Genomic DNA, 21,256 nt, shown 5'->3' on the forward strand with positions numbered 1-21,256 from the left:
CCCCCCCCCTTCCCCCCCCCCCCGCCCCCCCCCTTTGCATTCCGCCATGCCCCCCCCACTTCGCATCCCGCCATGTTCCCCAACTTCGCATCCCGCCATGCCTCCCCACGGTGGTGGACTGTATCTTCACACCATGAGATAAAGCAAAGACTTCCTGCCTTAATCTGCTTTGGTTGGTTTTTTTTTTTTTTGACAAGAAAAATAATAATATCAGAAGTCACATGATTTATTGAACATCCACAACTACAAGACCTACTTTCCCAAGTGTGAAGATTCAATAAGATCATGTAAATAAAAAACATGAAACAGATAAAATATTGATAGTTACAATTAAGATGTCCTTCATTCTAAAATCACTACATAGTATATGAAAAAAAGATGGAAAAAAGGGTTAGAATCTTGCCAGTAAGCCACGACCTCGTGGTGAACACAGATTAATAGAAAGGGGTTAGATCATGATGTGAGAGTTAGCCAATAAGAAGCTAGAGATAATGGGCCAGCCAGTAATTTAATTAATACAATTTCTGTGTGGCTATTTCGGGTATAAACTAGCTGGATGGGAAGGAACAAGGCCTCTCCCCCCACTCCTTTGAACATGTGGCCATAGTCTGTCCAATCAACAGTGCCGGCTGTGAATCTACATCCACAAACACAGTGAAGTGGACCACTAACTCACACAAGATACAAAATACCTCAGAGAGAGTCAAAGACACAAATAGTAACAGATAAAACAGAAAGAATTATTGGGACAGCAAGATAGCTCGGTGGGCATGTGTGCACCTACACACACACACACACACACACACACATACACACACACACAAACTAAAAAAATAACATTTTTTAAATAAAAAAATTCCTAGAAGAAAATATTCCTAAAAGGCTGGCAAAAGCAAGGTGCTTGCTGACAATCCTGACCACCTGAGTTGGACTCCTGGGCCCACGTGGTAGGAGAAGAGAGCTTGACTCTGCACTCCACACTGGACCGTGGCATGTGCTGTGTGGGTGTACCATGTTCATACATGCACAATAGTGGTGTTATTAAAGTAAACAGACAATGAAACGGGCTAGGCCAGCTACTCTGTGACTGCACCGAGCTGTTGAACTGCTCACTTCACTGCGGGACTGCACAGTATATGGATATGATTAGAATAAGGCTGTTGGGAAATAAATCCATGAGCTAAAGAAATATGACATTTGGAAATGAGAATTTAAATATAGCTCTGTGGCAACGTTTTCTGTCTGCTCTGCTTTGTTTGTGTGAGCATAGTTCACTATCTGCCATGAACTAACTCGGATCATAAGCCCCACATGTGGGAAAAAGGCAGGCCGGGAAGCTGATGATTCCCACCAAGATAAACTGAATATTTCTCAGCAACTGAGTCACAAGCCAGCTAAGAGGAGTCCATTTTCAACACCAGCTTTTGTGGCCACCTCCTCAGAGAAGCAAGAGCAGCTACAGCAGTTTGGTTGGAACTTCTGTTCAAAGTGAACCTTACCTGTGGGCTTTCAGGATTCTCTGGGCAATAGCATCGCCCACCTTGTTGAACACGACTTTATCATCGGCGCAGCTTATGAAAAATTGGTTCTGCGAGAAAAATAGGACACTTGGGTAAGGCCATGTTTTCTCTGGGAATTGTGTAGAATGAAGGAACCAATACCATATCAGTGATAGGGAAAATGGCTCACACAAGAATATGTGTACATGGTCATGTGTATGGGCACATGTGTTTGTGCTGGTGGGAGTACCCATGTGTGTGTGGTCATGTGTGGGCACATGTGTTTGTACTAGTCAGCGTGTCCATGTGTGTGTGGGCACATGTGTTTGTGCTGGTCAGAGTACCCATGTCTGGGAAGGAGGAAGTTGATTCCTCCCAGTCCTGCGCAGATCACTGAGGAAGCAGGATGTGATCTGCCAGCTGAAAAAGGTACCAAGCCATATGGCTAAAATAGATCAGAATAATGGGTTAATATAAGTCATAGGAGCTAATAAGAAGCCTGAGCTAATGGGCCAATCAGCTTTATAACCTATAGAGTTCTCTGTGTGATTTTCTTTGGGGCTTGCCGGCTGTGAGGAACCGGGCAAGACAGAAACCCCCAACGAGCAGGACCCTCATTTTACACCCATGTTGCATAGTCATGTGTGTGTCTACAAGTATTTGTGCTGGTCAGAGTGCCCATGTTGTGTGATCATGTGTGTGTGCACATGTGTGTGTCTGTATGTGTGTATGTATGTATGTATATGTATACCCATATATGTATCTTTTGTGCACATATATCATGTATATGATATACCATATACATTATATCAAATTTATTTTGTGTGTACATATATATGAATAAAATAGAATGAAAAGAGGTTTATTTCAAGTACTTCTGTTATTCATAGATTTATAAAACATTCTTCGACACTATTGTCAGAAAATAACTCCATTATTATCCTAATGCTACAAAGGATTTTTATTGCTACATAAAGGAATGTTAAAACTAACCCATAAGTATTATGAGTTCTGCTTATTGAAATTACAATACAACTGTATTTTTTTTAAACAAATCATCCCAAGGAATACCTTGAAGAAGGATAGCAATACCATTTTTAGGAGTTCACAAGATTTTACTCAGCAGGGCACAAATAGGCATGGTGCCTCCAGGAGACAACTTGCAGGAAGGCATTGTGCAGAACCTCTTCTGAGAATATGGTTCAAACAACTCTTGCCACAAAGAAGGGTAGCATGTCTCATCAGCTACCAGGACAGACTGCCACATGCCATGGTTTGCTTTCTCCCTCCCTCCCTCCCTCCCTCCCTCCCTCCCTCCCACTCCCCCACCTCTCTTTTGAGGATTAAGATTAATGCTTCCGGCTCACCCTGATGAGTATCACCAGAGAAACGTCCACAGCCATGAATGCCCACACGCACTGCTGGTCTCGTGCAATGTCATCTAATAGTCATGATGGTCAACTTGATGGAATTTAGAGTCACCATGGAAACCAGCCCATGGGCTTATACAGATTAGGTTAACTGAGGTGGGAAGACCCACCCTAAATGTGGAGAACACTATTCCACAAACTGGGACGACAGGCTCATTACATAGGGAAGGAACTATCACCCATTCCTGACTGTGCCACCACCTGCTCCTGCTGCCGTGACTTCCCTGTTGTGACCACCTTTATTCTTCAGAACTGGGAGCCCAAACAAACCCTTGCTGCCTCAGTTGCTTTTGTTGGCTACCTTACCACAGCAACAAGAAAAGCAGCGGAGATGCCGGTGTTAATGCTACTTTAAAAATGAAACAGTATGACCGATGCCAGATGGGGCAGTGACAACAGTATACTCACAGGTAATGACAACAAATGTCTTATTAAACTCCCCAGTGGGCTTCCCTGATTTCCCTTTATCTGCAGCATGATCCCGTGTGGAATACACACACATTTAGGCTGCTAATGTTTTTAATTAGCTTTCTCTTTCTCCAAGTCTGAGGAATGAGTCAAGCTACAATTGCTTGCTGATGTTTTAATCGACTGTCGCTCTAAGGAAGGGAGGAGTAGCAGGACTCCAGGAGAAGGAAAACAGGGCTCAGATGGTTTCCCCGACAACCCATTTGTGCTAAACGTTCTATTTTTATTCAATGGAAAAATAAAACCAGGATAAAGGAGGGAGATGTGTGTTGGTTTGGGTCCCCCCCTTTAATGGGATTCTTTATTTTTCTCAGGGGTTCCAAAGAGTCTGTACTATTTCTGTATCTATTTTGAAGTTCAATTAAAGTTCCCACACTAAACTTGATGCTCTCAGACTTTCTCATGGACTCTGAACACAGAGTCCTCACAACACCCATTCCCCTATTCCCTTCCCTGTCTTTTCCTGCCCCAGGATTCCCCACAGCAGGGGTGTTCTGTCAGTCCTCTGTGAACAACTTACTCTGTGTGCATGTGTGTGCTCTGCTGAAACAGCACATGCTTCATGCTAGACCTTCTAACCATACCCCAGAGACAACTCCCACATCCATCCTGGGGTTGTTTCAGTGAGACATGTATTCATCGGCTGACAGATGTCAGTACCTCAAGGGTTTGCAAGACTCCATTGGCCTTGAGTTAATGATGGTGCAGAGTGAATTCAGGCATGCTGGGAGGCAGAGATACAAATGACTTTAGTCAATACCTCTGTGGAATTCTTCATAACTCAGTTCATGGTTATAAATAAGGAATCCTGAACTGGGGTCCTTACAATCTTGTACGATACTTGGTGCCCTGGTCAGCTGTGTTTGTTGTTGTTGTTGTTGTTTTGTGTGTGTGTGTGTGTGAGCTCAACACAAACTAAAGTTATCTAGGAAGAGGAACCTCAGCTTAAAAAATGCCTCCATTAGATTGCCCATAGGCAAGTAATTCCGGGGAACATTTTCTTGATTGATGATTGACATGGGAGCCTCCTGCCTTTCACAGGGCAATGCAACATTGCCAACCCTGTGGATTAAATAAAATGGGACAAGAAAGCAGGATGAACCAGCCTTGGGAAGTAACCAGTAAGCCATGCTGCTCATGGGCTCTGCTTCAGTTCCCGCCTCCGAGTTCCTGTGCCCCTCTTAAGTTCCTGCCCCGGCTTCCCTCAATGATGTACTGTGGAAATGTAAGCCAAATAAACTCTGTCCCTCCCCCAGACTGCTCAGGGTCATGGTGTTTATCATGACAACAGGAACTAAGACACCCGGGAAGGCAGGCTATGGAACTGACTCACTGACTACTTACTTCAATGTAGATGTAGTGTTTGCTGTTCTCGATTACGTAGGTGTAGGCAGTGTGGATGGACTCCTCATGGTGCTTTATCCCAGCAGACCAATCAGCCGCCGATCGGAGCAACTGCAAGACAACGAGCAAACATAAGACAATAGAGAAGGTACCATCTGTACCGATGCAATGATCACAGTGGCTGAGCCCCACATGGCCCAAGGGAGAGCTGGAGCACACGCAGACTACACCCTTGTCATAGCTCATCTTCATTGTCAGCGTGTCACACCTGGGAAGAATGAACCTCAACTGAAGAACTGCCTCCATCATCCTGAACCGTGGTCAAATCTGTGGGCATCTTCTTGATCTCTAATTGATGCAGGAGGACCAGGCCTGCTGTGAGCAATGCCACCCCTAGGCAGGTGGGCCTGGGAGCCAGGGAGCAAGCCAGTAAGCTGTGCTTCTCCATGGTTCCTGCTCAGCTCTTGCTTTGGCTTCCCTGAATGATGGGCCAAAATCTGTAATATGTAATAAAGTCTTTTCTCTCCAATTTCCTTTGGCCATGACATTTATCATAGCAATAGAGAAGCAAACTATATCAGCATCCTTCCAAATCCAGCATTATTTTAATTCAGAACTTGAAGACTTAAGCTGTGGTTCCTACAAGGAATATTTGGAAGATTTATTCAAGTCACTACAATTACCATAACTTGGTCCTCTTTCCCTATGACAGTCCTTCAGCTACACCGACATACAGGCCAAGGACCCTGACGTAAGGCAGAGAATAATGACTGATGTGTGTACCAGCAAGCCTCAGACCTAGAAAGCAGTATACACTGGTAACTAAAGACAATGCATTAGCAGGTGCATTTGAGCTACAGCAGACCACATCAGAGATGTGACCGCGGCTATGCATGGCAGAGTGGGGGTGGGGAACACTGGCGGCATCCCATGGCCTTCCCAACACGCGATGACCTTCACCTGGTAGTCCCCCCAGTATTTTAACTGTTGCAGTATGACTTTTATATATAGTAAGCACTTAGTATACACATCTTGACTTTCTTAAGTAACTGCATATTGTCGCAGAAGACTCATTGGAGGCCTGAGCAGGTAGCAGTCATTAGAGTGTTTGCCTGGCATACACAAAGCCCTTTTTGCCATAGTAACCACAAACCAGATGTCATCAGCACATACCTGTGATCCCAGCATGTGGAGAGTGGAGGCGGGAGGCTCAGAAGGTCAAAGCATCCTTGGCTACATAGTGAGTTTAGGGCAAGCCTGGACTACATGAGACCGCAACCCACAAAAGTACAAGTGAGAAAAAAAAGAAAGTGGGGGGAATGAAAAGGGGAGGAGAACTGTAAAAGTATATTTGTTGTTTCTAATTTTAGGCGAATGTTGGAACTGGTCCTTTTCTGATATGGGATATTTACTAGACAGCACTCCCCAACACACGCTACCTTATTCCAATCTCATCAGGTAAGCACATGTACATATGAGAAGTGGAAGTGTAATCATGAACACGAACCAAGTTAAAATGGTCCAGGAAATAACAGGATCTCCAAGGAGCTGTGTAATTAGTCACCTGATAGAAATAAAGTTTAAACCAAAGTTTCAACTCTTAGTCTGTTTAATTTAATGGAAGATGTTACGCTAGTAGCGTGACCCGAGAATGAGGGCTGCATTGGAAAGGTTCTCAGGGCACACATCCTCACTGAAGTCTGAAACACTGGAGACAGCCAGCCAGACCCATAGCTCCGGGTTATAACTTTAGCATCTTCGCCTTAGCCATTCTAATGCCACGGAGGCTGCATCCCTCTTCTGATAACTGAGTGCACACTCCCCATGCCCCTCCTTCTCCCTCCCCTTTCTCTACCTCCCAGCCCTTCCTTTTCTCCCTGAACTGTTGCTGCTAAGACAAAATAACAGGACAAACAAGTTGGTATCACCATAGGGAGATCCCCTTTGTGTGGTAACCTAAAAACTTAATTATAAATCCTAACATAGAAATAAATGTGTGTGCACTTAATAATGCATAGCTCTGTCAGGTCAGCTGCTGAACTGACAAGCAGCCCTGACAGGAAGCCCTCGCCTCCCCCTGAGATTCAGAAACCTACACTTGATTTTCTTTCTCACTCAAAACCTGCTCTGAGTCAAAGACAAAACCCATGTGTGAAAGATAAAAGTTAGCAGCAACCAGATGTCATAATAAGGGTCAACTCGCATGTCTTATCAATTTGGTCGGTCTTCCAAATTATAATGAAAAGAAATTCTTGGGGCAGGTACACTGATAGGCAGCTCTGATTAGCCAGGCCTGCCAGGAAGAAAAGCAGGGATGTCAGGTGTCATTTTCCACGAGGGACAGGTGATCAGAGGCATTTAAATGTTTAAAGTCAATCTGTATACCCAGAAAACACACCCCATTGTGTGGGAGAGACCGTATGCCAAAGTGGAGGCTCTCAAAATGCTCACAGCAACCACATAGAAGAAGTTGCCCAGCTCCTGGGGGCTCATGGCCTAAGTCCAAGCTTTTACTTACGATGGGAAGTCACTTCACTAAAAGCAGTCATTATCTGGGGGCAACTTCAGAGTTCAATTTAAGCAAGAGAGGAAAAAGAAAAACCCACTTAGGATTACCAGTCGTTGACTCTCGTGATTGGCTAGAACGTGCCTGTCACCATAGAGCAACAGAAACTGACTTCCTTCTGGCCCTGCCTGCCTGTTTGCCTTTGGAACCTGAAGCCGGAGAATCATCCTAACTACATCTTCGATGGTAGAGAAAGTTCTGGAGTCCCCGAGAACATCAAGCATACGCTCATTCATTTCTGTTTGGTTTTTACTTAAGAATCACTCTCCTCTTGTGTTTCCTTGGCCTCACCAGCTTGTCTCGTGTTTGTAGTTTGAAACAAAATAATAGAGACAAGTCTCAGAGTCATTGCCCCATGTGCAAAAATGTACCTCAAATGTCCCGGGAATAAAATTTAACCCATACTTTTCAGACGCGAAGCTGAGTCTGCAGCATGAAAATGGCATAGATCTGACTTGATGGTTTAGGGGCAAAATCGTACCTAGGACTAGAAATTTCCCTTTGTACAGTGTCCTATTAAACTAAAAATAACCTTCTTATTAAGCACAACCCTTACCCTCCCACACAATGGGCCTAAGATGAATACTTAAAAAATAGAATTGTCTCTTGCAGGAAACCCTTCATGACATTCTCAGTATTTGTCCAAAGTTTCTCCTTTTCCACCAGAACGCTTCTAGCCCCTGTAAGTTCAGTGTATGTATATAATCATATATAAGTAATTATTAACTAATTAATAATCTTGAGTCCTTGTTACTTCCTTAAGTGTTCAAATGAATTATGGACAAAGATTGCTTAGGACAAAAGCATGTGTATGTGTGTGTCTGTGTGTGTGCACACATGTGCATGTGTGCATGTATATGTGCGCATGTGTGCACATGTGTGTGTATGTGTGTGTGTGTGGGTGCGTGCACATGTGTGCATATGCCTGTCCTTCAGGGTGAGGCTGGCATCCATTCCTGTGAATGCCCCCCAAATGGCAGAGTCTGAGGAGAAAAAGAAGTACTCCCAAGATGGAGCCTCACTCCTCCATTCCGGGCTAAAACAACCACAGCTGAGGAAGCCAAGACATTGACTGAGGTGTCTGTCTCCTTCTCGTGTTCCCTCCTTTAACAACCCTGGTGTCTGAGGCCTGCTGCTCAGTTGGCTAGGCAGTTTTTGCAAGAATAGACTTTTTACCAGTGCCAAAGGAAGAAGACAGTCTCAGGGCTGAAGGAGAAAAAGAAATCATAGTGTTTAATAGAGACTCAAGGGGTAAGCACAGGGGGCTGAGCGTGTGGATATGTGTGTGGTTGGCTCTTTGGGGAACCAAAAAGATGTAAAAGAAAGGCAGGCAATGGGAGATGGTCCTAAAGGATGTGACAGATGAAGCATTGTCACCTTGCTGGGGCCTCTGTGGTTACCATCGCCCTGGAACATCTGGGAACAGGGTTCACCTCCAGCGCTTACAACCTCAGCGCAGAAGCCAAAGTGTAGGAGATTAGGGCTCATGCCCACCACTCACCCATGTAGGTCGTTTGGTTTTGAGAGGCAGTGTTTCATTCTACAGCCAAGGGTGGTCTTTTACTGGTGGGCTATCCTCCTGCCTCAGCCTTTTGAGTACTGGGAGTAGAAGTAAGCACTCCCATGCTGGTAATTGAACTCAGAACCTCTGGAAAAGCAATCAGAGCTCTTAACTGCTGAACCATCTCTCCAGCCCCTTTTTCTCCATTTCAATAAATAAAGGATATAAAGATTTTACTTAGAACCCCTCTAGTGACCCATCCAAAGTCAACTTCTTCACTGCAAACTTTGGAAACACAAGAGCAATGGTTCTCAAATTGTGGTCAAGGTCCCTTTGGGAGTGGAAGAACCTTTCAGGGGGATCAGATATCCCACATATCAGATATTGACATTATTGTTCATAACAGTGGCAAAAATTACACTTACATAGTAACAGTGAAAATAATTTTAAGGTGGGGATCACCAGGACACGAAAAACTGTGTGAAGGGGCCACAGTGGTAGGAAAGGTGAGGACCACTGGACTAGAGAAACCATCAAAGAGCGAACCTGGAAAGAATGGAGGATGTTTTCCCATTGGGGGATTTTGTTTGTTTTTGTTTTCTGTTTTGAGACAGGGTTTCACACACCACAGGCTGTACTTGAACTCACTATGTAGACAAGGATGACCTTGAACTTCTGCTCCTCCTGCTTCTGCTTCCCAGTCCTTGTCCCTTCTGATTATCTGGGAATGAAAAGTGGTAGAAGTCATGCCTCTTATGTCCAAGGACCTGAGTTCAATCCCCAGTGTTTCACGGAAACAGACAAGGAAACAAAAAAAAAAAAATCAAGACTGGCCTAGATCCCTGCTTTCAGCCTGTAAGAACTGAACAGCCATGGTTCTTGGGAAACCATCTAGAGAGAGATGGCTGTGTAGAGCAGTGAACAAGAGATGGAGGGTGAAGTAACACACGTCAGGACTGAAGGAGAAAGGATGCAAGGTGAGACACTCTGGGTGTCTGCTATCCTAGGCTTTCCTATCTTCCTGCCGCAGCCAGTTTTCAGAACCACAGATATTTGGCTAAAAACCAGTAGAATCCCAGCTCTCTCTAGGTCTTCTGCATTCTAAATCAGGGCAGGACCCTATAAGAAAAATGGCATAAAATTTGCAAGATTAAGTATTTCTCTTTAGAGACAGATATATATATCTCTTATATATCCAAGCTTAGCCCTGAGCTTGCTATGTGGCCAAGCATAACCTTGTGTTTCTTATTTTCCTGCCTCTGGGATTACAGTTTGTGCTATATTCTGCATTTTATAGGATGCTGATAACTGAGTCCAAGGCTTCAGGCATGTTAAGCATCGACCGGCAGGGCGGGAGCCCTAGCTCAAGGGTCAAGGTTTGAGAAAGGACAAAGCAGTGAGTTGTCCTACCTTAAGGTAGGGCCCAGACACTAATGTGGGCTCCTAAAAGGGAACAACTCATTTTCTCCTCTCATGGCCTTAACTTCAGGTAGCCAGGAAGTAACCCTAGGTTTAGGTACTGAGACGATGAAAAGTTAACTATAAAAATATTAAGTTTTAGGGGCTGGAGAGATGGCTCAGCAGTTGGGAGCACTGACTGCTCTTCCAGGGGACTCAGAGTCAATTCCCAGCACCCACATGGCAGCTAACAGCTGTCTGTAACGCCAAGATCTGACACTTTCAAAAAGACATACATACAGGCAAAACACCAATGCACATGAAATAAAAATAAATAATTAAAATATATATTAGGTTTTGAGGATCAGAAGGACAAAAGAAACTATTATCTCAGAACTACAGAGCTCAAGAATAATGTATTTTCTACTTCAGTGTCCTTGCAATTTCAGTAGCCACTGACAGCTGCACCAGAAGATCAACTGCACCTACCATGCTGCAGCCACTATGGGACAGCTGCACCAGAAGACCAGCTGCATCTGCCATGTTGCAGTCACAGTCTGACAGCTACACAGAAGACCAACTGCATCCGCCACGTTGCAGCCACTATGGGACAACTGCACCAGAAGACCAGCTGCACCTGCCATGCTGCAGCCACTGTCTGACAGCTGCACAGAAGACCAGCTGCACCCACCATGTTGTAGCCATTGTCTGACAGCTGCACAGAAGACCAACTGCATCCGCCATGTTGCAATTTATTTTCATATTGTTTTTCTCCAAGACCCACCAAATGGGTTTAATCATCTATTCACAAATTCTAACAGCAGCTTCTATTTAGGCATAAACATAATTCTAACTCCTTTAAAAGCCAGGGTATATAGGCATTTGAGTTTTATGTGGGCTCTGAGCTACATCAGATTGGAGTCAATAAAGGGTAATTAATACAGTAAAGCGATCCTTTGTTTATTAAATATGTTTAACGAAAGAGTCTCTCTGGGGCCCAAAGGGAGCTAAGATCAGATTCACACACATAAGGCTTTCTCAAGTGAGGAAGAGGTCCAGGATGGCAGGGATGATCCCGCTCAGGCCTCAGGCTCTGTGGCTACTGCACCTGACTGCACTTTCCTGACTTGTTGGTTTTCTAATACATTGACTGACTGTGATTAGCTGACCTTTGTCCTGTGTTCCTAAAAGTGGCCCCTCAGGTTTTTTCACCTCTTTATCATGGCCACTGTCAGATACATTTTGTGTCACACAGAACAGCCTTGCCGTGGATCTGTGGGTGCATTTGTCCGTGATGACCTCAACTCACGCTGGCCCATCCAGCATGACACACACATTCCTCTCTGGAGAGGCCACCAATGACAGTTAGCTAACCTCTGCATTCTGTTCCTTCCTTGACTAGCCCCTAGTTTTCAGTGTCTACGTTTTCCTCTATATTCTGTTCCTTTCTTGCATTCCCAGCTTACCCCATAGTGACCTCAGGACTTTCAGCGACCTTCATTGCCCTGGCCGTCACTGGAAAGCTCTTCATATGTGTATGCCTCAAGCTTCAAGGTATTCATACAGAGACAGATGAGAAGAGATAAAATAAGAAATCATCTGTCTGATAAACTTTGAAAACGGCCACATGGCATAAAAGTCCTTCAGTGCTGCCTGCACATTAGCATAACAAAGGCACAGCCAGTCCACTGTAAGGCCACCTCAGAAGCCTGTGAAATCCTTCTCAGCGTCTCACAGGGGCAAAAGCAAGTTTAGGAAATCTTCCCAGCTGCTGGGCAAGTTGAAGATCACTCGGGAAATGGGCAAGTTGAAGGCCACTGACAGTCACCTTCAGGCCTTACGCAGGCTACACTGCCCTCTCCAAGGGCAGCGTTTTACAGCCGGTTGTCTCGGTTGTCTCAGGTTGTCACAAGAACCAGCTCTGGCCCTCCTTGTCAGCCAGCTCTTACGGCATCCAGGTGAGTGGCCAAGAGAATTTTTCAATTTCACCGCTTTCTCTTCCCAGCAAACTATGTTTCCAGAGGCAGCAAAAAGTGGTTTTTATCCCCTCCTTTCAGGATGCGAATGATGACTTACAGTGTAAACATATGGTGCTTAAACATATGCTTATATAAACATATGGTACTTAAACATGCTGGTTGAATCAGTCAATGAGTCTTGATATAAGCAGTAAACTAAAATATCTCACACAAATATACATATATATTTAAGTTATCATATACATGTAGTTATTCGTGTGTGTGCGGGCACACAAGGGTGAGAAAGTCAGAGGACAGCCTGCAGGAGTCTCCTTCTGCCATGTGAGGGCAGTATATCAAACTCAAATCACCAGGCTTGGCAGCAAGGGCTCCCACCCCATGCCAATCAACAATACATTTTTGACCAATACTTAACAAGAGCTCTATGACCCCACACCAATCTTAATGCAAGTTCAAATCTTGAATCCTCTTTTTTCCTTATTACTAGCATCCTTGTCTCATCTTGAAGAATGAGTAAGCTCTTCTTATCCACATAGAATTAAATAGATTCATAAAATACTCATCAACTTATACGCAAATGTCTCTGTGCTTTCAAATAAAATGTTTTTGTATCTTTTCATAGTGGGATGACTTCATATCTACTACAGGTACTTTTCTCAAGTGGTGTGTCCAATTTTCTCTTTGTGTGTTTGCATGTGAGTGTTTAGGTGGCCCTTGTGTGGGTGGGGACACGTGCGGATATGTTATTCTCTGGTGGCCACAGGACAAGCCTGGGTATTGCTTGTGAGCTCTCCACCTAATTTTGGGGGGGACAAGATCTCTCACTGGCCTGGGGCTCACTAGGTTGGCTGACCAGCAAGGCCCAGGATCCACCTCCCCAGTGTTAAGATTACGAGCACACATCTCCATGTCTGGCTTCTTTACATGGGTTCTGGGGCTCCACCCTGAGCCTCCAGCTTGTGTGGCAAATGCTTTACTACCTGAGCTATCTTCTCAGCCCTGACTTGTTTTTATTGTACTATTTTGTCTGTTTTTAATATATTTTTACTTTTGGTAGGCACACTTAGGGCAGAGTAACAGACACTTCATTTGTAAAAGCGTGTCCACCAGGGTGAATTAGGTCAATCCACACCAGGCAGGGGACTGGGCTTCTGCTCAAACAATGCTTTCTATGGTACAAAAGCAATGCCAATGTGGCCCATCCTCATTCTGTCCTTGTATAACTTCAATGCATTTGAAGCCCATTGATAAAGAGAGTCAGCTGAGTACCACTGCCAGAGCTTGAACCCATCAGTAGTGGGTGGCTCTGGAGAAGCCCCAGTCCCAGGTTCTGAGTTTTCTTGTTTGTAATTTCATGCGATTGGAATGGAAGCTGTAAATGTTTAGAACTCTACTAAACAACTGCCTGTTGTTTTAAAAGGGCCAAATACCTTTTAAGGTATTTGGTTAATTGAGCACTAAAATTTGGCTGAAAGAGAACTCCCTTCCCGGACTCCAAGTTTCAGCCTCATCCCTGGTGCTGAAGCAGCACCAGCCCCAGGTATGCAGCGTAAGAGTGGCAAGGGGCGGCTCTCAAGGAATCATGGGAATAGCTATGCCTGCACTGTAGCCTTCCTGAGGGCATGCATTTATTACATATAACACATGGGCTTTAGAAAGATGACAAACTGAATCATTGAGAGTAAATACAACACTCGATTTTCAAAGAGCCACCTAGCCATGCGTCAGAAAAATGCTTATTGGAAAATCTGAAGTGAAGGTGGCAGACAATTACACCCGTCACCACGACATTACCCAGCAGCCTTTGCTCACCTGCACTTTGGCGGGGACTGTCCCAGGCACCTGGTACCTCAGCTCATGCGCAGTAGTGTGAGACTTGGGGAGCAGGAAAGGGTAAGAAAGGGAGCGGTATTTTGGCTTCATAATCTGAAAAAGAAAAGGCAAATTCAAAAAAAAAATCAGATGAGAAAAGAAATCCATTATTCTTTGCTTTGAAGTGGAAAAACAATTGCAGGTTCCTGGGAAACAAAAAAAATTATAAATGAATATTTCTACGTTAAAATCTGGAAGCTGTCTTTGTTTTCTGTGTTCACAGTTCTCTATCTTCCCTATGCAGCAAGCACACATTCTTTTATATTGAAGGAGAAAATAGATGTAATCTACAGGTACAGCGATATGTAATTGCAAAACTGGAATTCTTATTCCGTGTGCTAATGTTTTACTGGGCTATAAATGTCTAATGACAGCAATTAGGCATGATTTCATTTTAAACAACTTCACAGTAAGACAGGAGGAAGAATCAGATTCGGTTCATATTACTCAGGAATTCGGGAGCTCATATGACACCCAATATAACTCCGGAGGCTAAGCCAGGAGCAACACTCTGAGGTCTGGGCCAGGGTGGGCTACGTATAAAGTCTGTCTCAAAAACAAAGCTTTTAGTACTACATTGGTATTTTAACTAATTCTAGCAGTATCTGAACCATTAGAAGTGATGTGGAAATACTTTTTCTGGGAAGGGATTTTATAGCTAAAAATACTATTGAGAGTTTATCCTATCAGGAGCAGGGCACGGGAGTATAGAAAAAATACAATTGTAAATATCGGCAATATTTTTATTTTTGACAGTACAGTAAATTAAAAATAATATTGCACAGGTCAGTGGTGGTGCGTGCCTTTAGTCCCCGCACTTGGGAGGCAGAGGCAGGAGAATTGCTGTTAGTTCAAGACCAGCCTGATCTACAGAGCTAGTTCCAGGACAGTCAGGGCTACACAGAGAAACGCTTGCCTTGAAAAACCAAAGAAAAAGAAAAGTAATAAAGTAATATTGCCTTGCTTACTCATGCATCCCCTCCAAACTTGAATTTAAAATAAAAAATTGCAGCTTTTATATGAACGGTTAGTAAACTGATATCCTGTTATCCATGGAAGTACTCAGCTAGGCCCCTCTTCCACGTTATCAGGAAAGACAGACTAATTATTTTAAGTAGATGCAGTGAGCCCTTAACAGTACCATTGGCTTGACTGAATTTCTGCATGTTAGGGTCTTACTCTTATAGCAATGGTAGCTTATAAGTGAGTTCTATCTGGAGAAAAGAAATGGCTCCAATTCATTGGCATTCCCTGTCCAAAGCCAGTTCCACGGTCCTATGCCAGCACATGGCCAGAACAGTCCAGGATCAGAAGGGACTTTACAGCTGAGCCCTTATCTAAATACACCCCGCAGATCCTATAATAGTGACTTACATGCATGCTGGTCTGTCTCTGCAAATACTTAACACTTCTGTTTAAATCCACAGGCCGTGATTACCGCATCTATCTCTCCACATTCAGAGTTGTCTGTCATGGTACTCCAAAGACAGTTTCCTTTCTTGTAGTGCTCTGAAGCCCTGCGCTATGACAATGATAACCCTACCAATAGAGGGTGTCACAGATGTGGCCACGGTAGCCCTTTCCTGCCAACCCTCTGAGCTTCACGTTGGCCAGGGACCAACGTGGCCAAGTCACAACAGCATCGGTACCTTGGTGAAGTTCCAGCGCTGGATGAAGTGACGAGCTACATCGCGAGCTGCCTTCCCATGGACCACAGAACCAATATCGTGCCAAGGCATCCGGGGGGTGGAGTACCTGTCGATGAAATCTGCCCGGGGTGCCAGGCAAGGACCCATCACTAAGTTCAGTGCCAGAGAACAGAAATACTGACCTCAACTAGGGTACAACACAGTCGTGGCCAAAGGAAAGAGATCTGCAGGAAATTCAACCATCCACTCCACTGAGTCTATATATGCTTAGTACTGATCTGCAGACAAGGCAAGGTGTGATGGGATTTCCCTTTTGATCTGTGGGAATAACCGTAGGCTATCTGTATACACAAACACCAGGCTGGGCACCTCTTAGGTATAGAAGCACAGTCATTATCTAAGACACATCCCTCTAAAGAAGGAAGACAGAGAGAATCAATACAAAAGAACCAAACGAGGGCTACCCTCTGCGGGAGAAGTTCAGTTTCCCCCTGAAACACAGCTGCAGGAGATTGGGAAGCTTTAAGTGTCAAGTTTTCTTCTCACGGCTACACTGATAATACTCACACAGGTATGACCAAATCAGACCTCCAGAATTCAACACAGCCTTGAGGCTCTGGCTCCTCACTGAGGATCTGGAGGTAGTTAATGGTGGCCAGGGGAGGGAATGGCATTCTCTTCGGTGGTGTAAGTCACCTATGCTTCTATAAGTAATTCCTGACCCACGCTCTTGTAAGTAACCCAATTAAACTCGCTGAACCATCAAAAGTAAAAGGGTTTCTCATTGGGAAGAAAAGGGGGATCAGTGGGAGGGGGAAGAGAGGGTAATAGAGGGGGGTGGGTAGAACCAAAATAATATATGTTTGTATGCATGCATATATATATTACAAAAGTGTCATAATGAAATTAATCATTACATATCATTAGTAAATGTAAATACAAAATTTTAAATAGACAGACAGAAGGCACTTAGATCACGTGCATGCATACTTACTGAGATGCCCCAAAATGGAAAAACAGAATGGAACCTGCAGCCGCCCTCCTCCTGATACTCACCAGCAAAAGGCTTGTCCAGCTGAACCCAGTCCTTGAAGACAAAGTTGCAGTAATCCTTCCCGTGCCAAAACCTGGTCTCCCCATGTAGCTCTCCCACGCCTGTCTGCACGCTTCGGATGGAGCCAGTGTCTGTGAACATTGCAAGATTGGCTCAGAGACAGAGTTGGGCAGGCCCTGGAGAGGGATCCCCTGACCCTAACACTCCTTTCACCCCCACTTTTCTTCTTGAGTCCTGTCACTAGGACAGCCTAAGTCCATTTGATTGGGGACTGTGGGCTGGGGTAGTATTCCAACCCTCACGAGATTCTCTTTAGATAGTAATGAAGGCCCAAATAAGAGTCAGTCATTAACTTGGAAGCTAACGTTCTTAACAGTTGAGTAGCTTATTCTCAATGCCTACTAGGTCAGGGAGAATAGATCACAGAGTATATTATAACAAAAGAATTCCCCAGGTGGTGCTCCAAGAGAACACTTATAGCCAGGTGAGTAGGGAGGCCCACTAGATAGAAGCAGCAGGAGCTAGGCTACCTCTTCCCTTACCAATATGGTGGATGCTTCATGCCTTTCTCATCTCAAAAAACATGAGTCTCATATTTATAGGCAGTCTATGTTCCAGCCCCAGAATTATATAGCTACATGGCACCAAGCTTCTACATTTGGGGTCATAAAGCCTTCCATGTAAAGAGTATGATTTGGCCTAGATGACGGCTAAGATCTTTCCATCTTTAACAAACATTATCCATAAAACATAACAGACAAAAGCTTACAACTGAGGCACTAAAGCATAGTTGCAGCAGCATCCCAGAAAGCGACAAATGGATCACTCTTCTTAAGAACGGATACCCAAGTTAAACAGCACAAACACTTCAGGGATGTGTCCCTGAGACATCAAACAAAGCAGGGGAGAAGCAGAACTGAAATCACAAATGCAGTACTTGCTCAAAGGGGGCATTAATCAGGCAGACATGGGGTGCAAGAATGCTTGCTAATAAGAATAATAACAAAACCACTTGAAGTAGCCAATGAGAGGTCTTCTGGCCACCATATACTACCGCTGCCATGGCACCCAAACCGTAAAATCGTTTAAAAACCTCTCCGGAGCATCTACAGGTGGTTCAAGTGCTAAGGGGTCGGTGTGTGTAGGAGCTGCTTCCCAGCAGCCATCTGTTGTTTCTTTCCCCCATTTTCCCTTCCCTGAGCCCCAGGCGTCAGCATGCCTCCTCCTTTACTGTATTGTAACAGGCTGATCCACCTTGCCTCTGTGCAGTCTGCATGTTACCCATTCTGAATAGAATACTCTTCTCTCCCTGCGGCCTGATCTTTTCGTCTTCCATTATGAGCCGTATCATCCTGGCCTCAAGAGAGATGGAGCAGACCCGTGCCGGCAGTGGCCTCACCAGCACTGATGCTGTCCTGCCTACAAAGACCTTACTACGGCCTTTGACCAGGCCATGTGACTGCATAAAACACTGAGTGGATGGATATCCCTCCTCCGGGAGCCTATACACTCAGAGCGGGCACCGTAGTCCTTCACCACCTGCTGCAGCTCCCAGCATCTAGGAAGTAATTAATCAGTGTATGCAGAACAAATATTTTTATGCAGTAACCACACACCTAATATTCTATCTCAAAATTAATATTAACTTTTGAAAGATCAATAAATACACTGTATGAAAAAAATGGTTTAAATTTTCAATGTCAACAAAAGCAACTAATGTTTGAAACAGACTTCATTATCTTCTCCCAGTCATTGGCTGTCCTGCTGTAGACCCCTGAAAGGAAAGAGCACATATGGGCTGTGTGCTGCCCTGTAGGCTCATGCGGGCTGTGTGCTGCTCCGTAGGCTCATGTAGGATGTGTGCTGACATGTAGGCTCTTCCTAGAAGCATGGATACTGTTGGGAAGCCAAGCTTGAGAGAGGGACAGGGAAAGTGAGAATATAGATGATGAAGAGTCAATTCCAAATTTACAATACATAGAAACAGAGAGGTGGCTCAGTAGATAAAGGTACCCACGACCTAGCCTGGGGCCCTGCATCAATCCCAGGACACACATGGTGAAAGAACGGACTCGACCAAATTGTTATCTAATCTCCACAGACCTGTCGTACCATATATGCAGGGGTGTAGCTTCCCCCACACAGTAATAAAAAATTTAAAAACACAAACATGTAAGAATTAAATTTGAGATACAATATTATGTGTGGTAATTGCAAATATATGAATACATATAATTGACTTTTCATCAGTTGGAGAAGTGAAGCTGAGACTGTGACACTGATACCCGTACACTTGTTGAAATATAAGATAATTTTACAATATAGTTGGTTATCATTTGTATAGCAAAATGAAAGTAAATTTCTAGTCTCAGAAAACAACCCTGAGAGTAACTGGATTCAGATGCCCACAATTCAAACGTGCTTTTGATTCTAGCCAAGGCTTGACTATGCCAGGGGACAGCAGTCCTCCCAACACACGGAGGCAGCCCAGCACACGTGCACATGTGAGCAGACACATCAGTGCCGTATCTGGCTCCTGAACAACATCCTCGCAGCTGCATCTCTTCTCCGTGGATGCCTCGTGCCAGGTCTCTGCCCCCTTGTCTGTCAGTAGCCAAAGTTTGCAGCAAGGACATCTTCCTGTTCCTGCTGGGAGTCTCCAGGCCTTGCCATAGTCGCCTCTTTGTGTCACACCTAACACTAAAACTACAGCATCCTACAGCACCAATCCCTCTGAGGGTGACTCAGTCCCAACTCTCAGGCACCTGGGCATCTCCACCACTCTGCCCAGCTCTTCTCCTCACATCCTCCTCACATCATCACTTCTGAAACCATAAGGACGTCTTAATAATTCTGGAAATTTCCATCTTTTTTAGTCTTGAACACATTGTCACAACCTTGTTAGATCCCTTCACATCAAGTATATCATTCATGAATCTTTCCCTTTAGCCGACCTCCACCATAGTGTTCCCCAGCATTTTTTGACTTAGACTCACTGGAGCCTCCAAAATTGACCCAGATAGATTCCACTGGGCCAGTCTATATAAATTAATTCTTAATTACAACCCCAAGTTCCCTAACCCTGAAAACCCAATGGTGTATCCATGGTTCACTTGTTATCATAAGCTAACCTGAACTGACATGCAAGTTTTCCTGACTGCATTGACCCACTCGTGCTGTGCACGGACATGAAGTCTGCTTACATCCCTGACTGCCTTGACCCACTCGTGTCGTGCACATACATGGAGTCTGCTTACATCCCTGACTGCATTGACCCACTCATGCTGTGCACATACATGAAGTCTACTTACATCCCTGACTGCATTGACCCACTCATGCTGTGCACATACATGGAGTCTGCTTACATCCCTGACTGCATTGACCCACTCGTGCGGTGCACACGGGGAGTCTGCTTACATCCCTAACTGCATTTCCCTACTCATGCTGCATATCTGTAGAGTTTGTTTACATCCCTGACTGCACTGTCCCCATCCATGCTGCACATATGTGGTTTTTGCTTACATCCCTGTATTGCCGGAGCCTGGTGGAAGTGCCACATAATACAGGGTATAGATATGCTATCACTTTTCTAAACCCTGGTATTTTCTAGTTTCTGAAGCTTATCTGATTCAGCGCTTCTTGTAGACCTCTGTGGGTTTGTCCAACTGCATTAGTTTGAGAACTGAAAACAATTGCTTCTGGTGTTCATTTCCGAATCTGTGCCCTAAAAAACGTTATCCTGAAACAACGCTCTCTCCTCTCTTAGTCTCTACCTTCCAAGGTTTTTTCTGTAGCATTAGGACACACGCTAGGCTGGCAGGCACTCTACCACTGAGCTACACCGCCAACATCCTATCTTTTGAATCTATATTCATATCCAAGGGTGGTCACAATCCAGGTTCTGAATGAGTAATGTGGTTTTGAAAATGTTCATTCTTCAAACTTTCTAGATTTCCAAGTGTCTGTGAGGATTTGTGACTTTGTCTTGGTTGGGTTCATTCAGGTTTCACCTGCAGCAAGAGTACTGACCATTGTGCTATCTGGTAAAACATTTCAAAGTATTTCACAATCAGCTAGCAGACAATAAGCTGGTTTTCTTTAGTTTTTTGCTTTGTTGTATCTTGCTTTGTTTTCAGACAAGACCTATCTAGCCCTAGCTGGCATTAAAGTCACTACATAAGCTAAACCAGACTGGCCTCGAGTTTGTCACAGTCCTCTGCCTCTGTCCCCCAAAGGCTGAGACTGCAGCTATGTGCCACCATATCTGCCTGACCTAAGCTTGAGGGAAGATGAAGAAGCTTATGCATTGCAATTCAGAGAAGTCTGGAGAAGCCTTACCTTATTACCGTTAGTATCAACGGATCACTGATAAAGCGGAAACCCCCGCTTACTTAATCTGCTCAGCATTACAAAGGAGAGCTCAGCAGATGCTCTCCAAATGTGAGAGCGATCAAACTCTGCATTTAAAATAGTGTCAGGGATGAAGAAAGTGTGGA

The 21,256-nt window shown here is 44.5% G+C and overlaps 1 protein-coding gene across 4 annotated transcripts in view; it reads right to left on the reverse strand.

Annotated features, from left to right (window-relative positions):
* Positions 1-21,256, reverse strand: part of Pld1 (phospholipase D1) — a 217,470-nt gene that overhangs the window by 52,639 nt on the left and 143,575 nt on the right. For all 4 annotated transcript variants that reach the window (XM_050142099.1, XM_050142100.1, XM_050142101.1 and 1 more), the window contains 5 exons: positions 16,763-16,891; positions 15,707-15,825; positions 13,998-14,111; positions 4,742-4,852; positions 1,500-1,588 (listed from right to left, as the gene is read on the reverse strand). In XM_050142099.1, the coding sequence (XP_049998056.1) occupies positions 1,500-1,588; positions 4,742-4,852; positions 13,998-14,111; positions 15,707-15,825; positions 16,763-16,891 (562 nt within the window). The remainder of the gene's footprint in view (positions 1-1,499; positions 1,589-4,741; positions 4,853-13,997; positions 14,112-15,706; positions 15,826-16,762; positions 16,892-21,256) is intronic.

This window comes from Alexandromys fortis, unplaced genomic scaffold (assembly GCF_014885135.2).
Source record: "Alexandromys fortis isolate MF-2015 unplaced genomic scaffold, M_Fortis_MF-2015_v1.1 scaffold_41, whole genome shotgun sequence".
In the NCBI taxonomy this organism is placed as follows: Eukaryota; Metazoa; Chordata; class Mammalia; order Rodentia; family Cricetidae; genus Alexandromys; species Alexandromys fortis.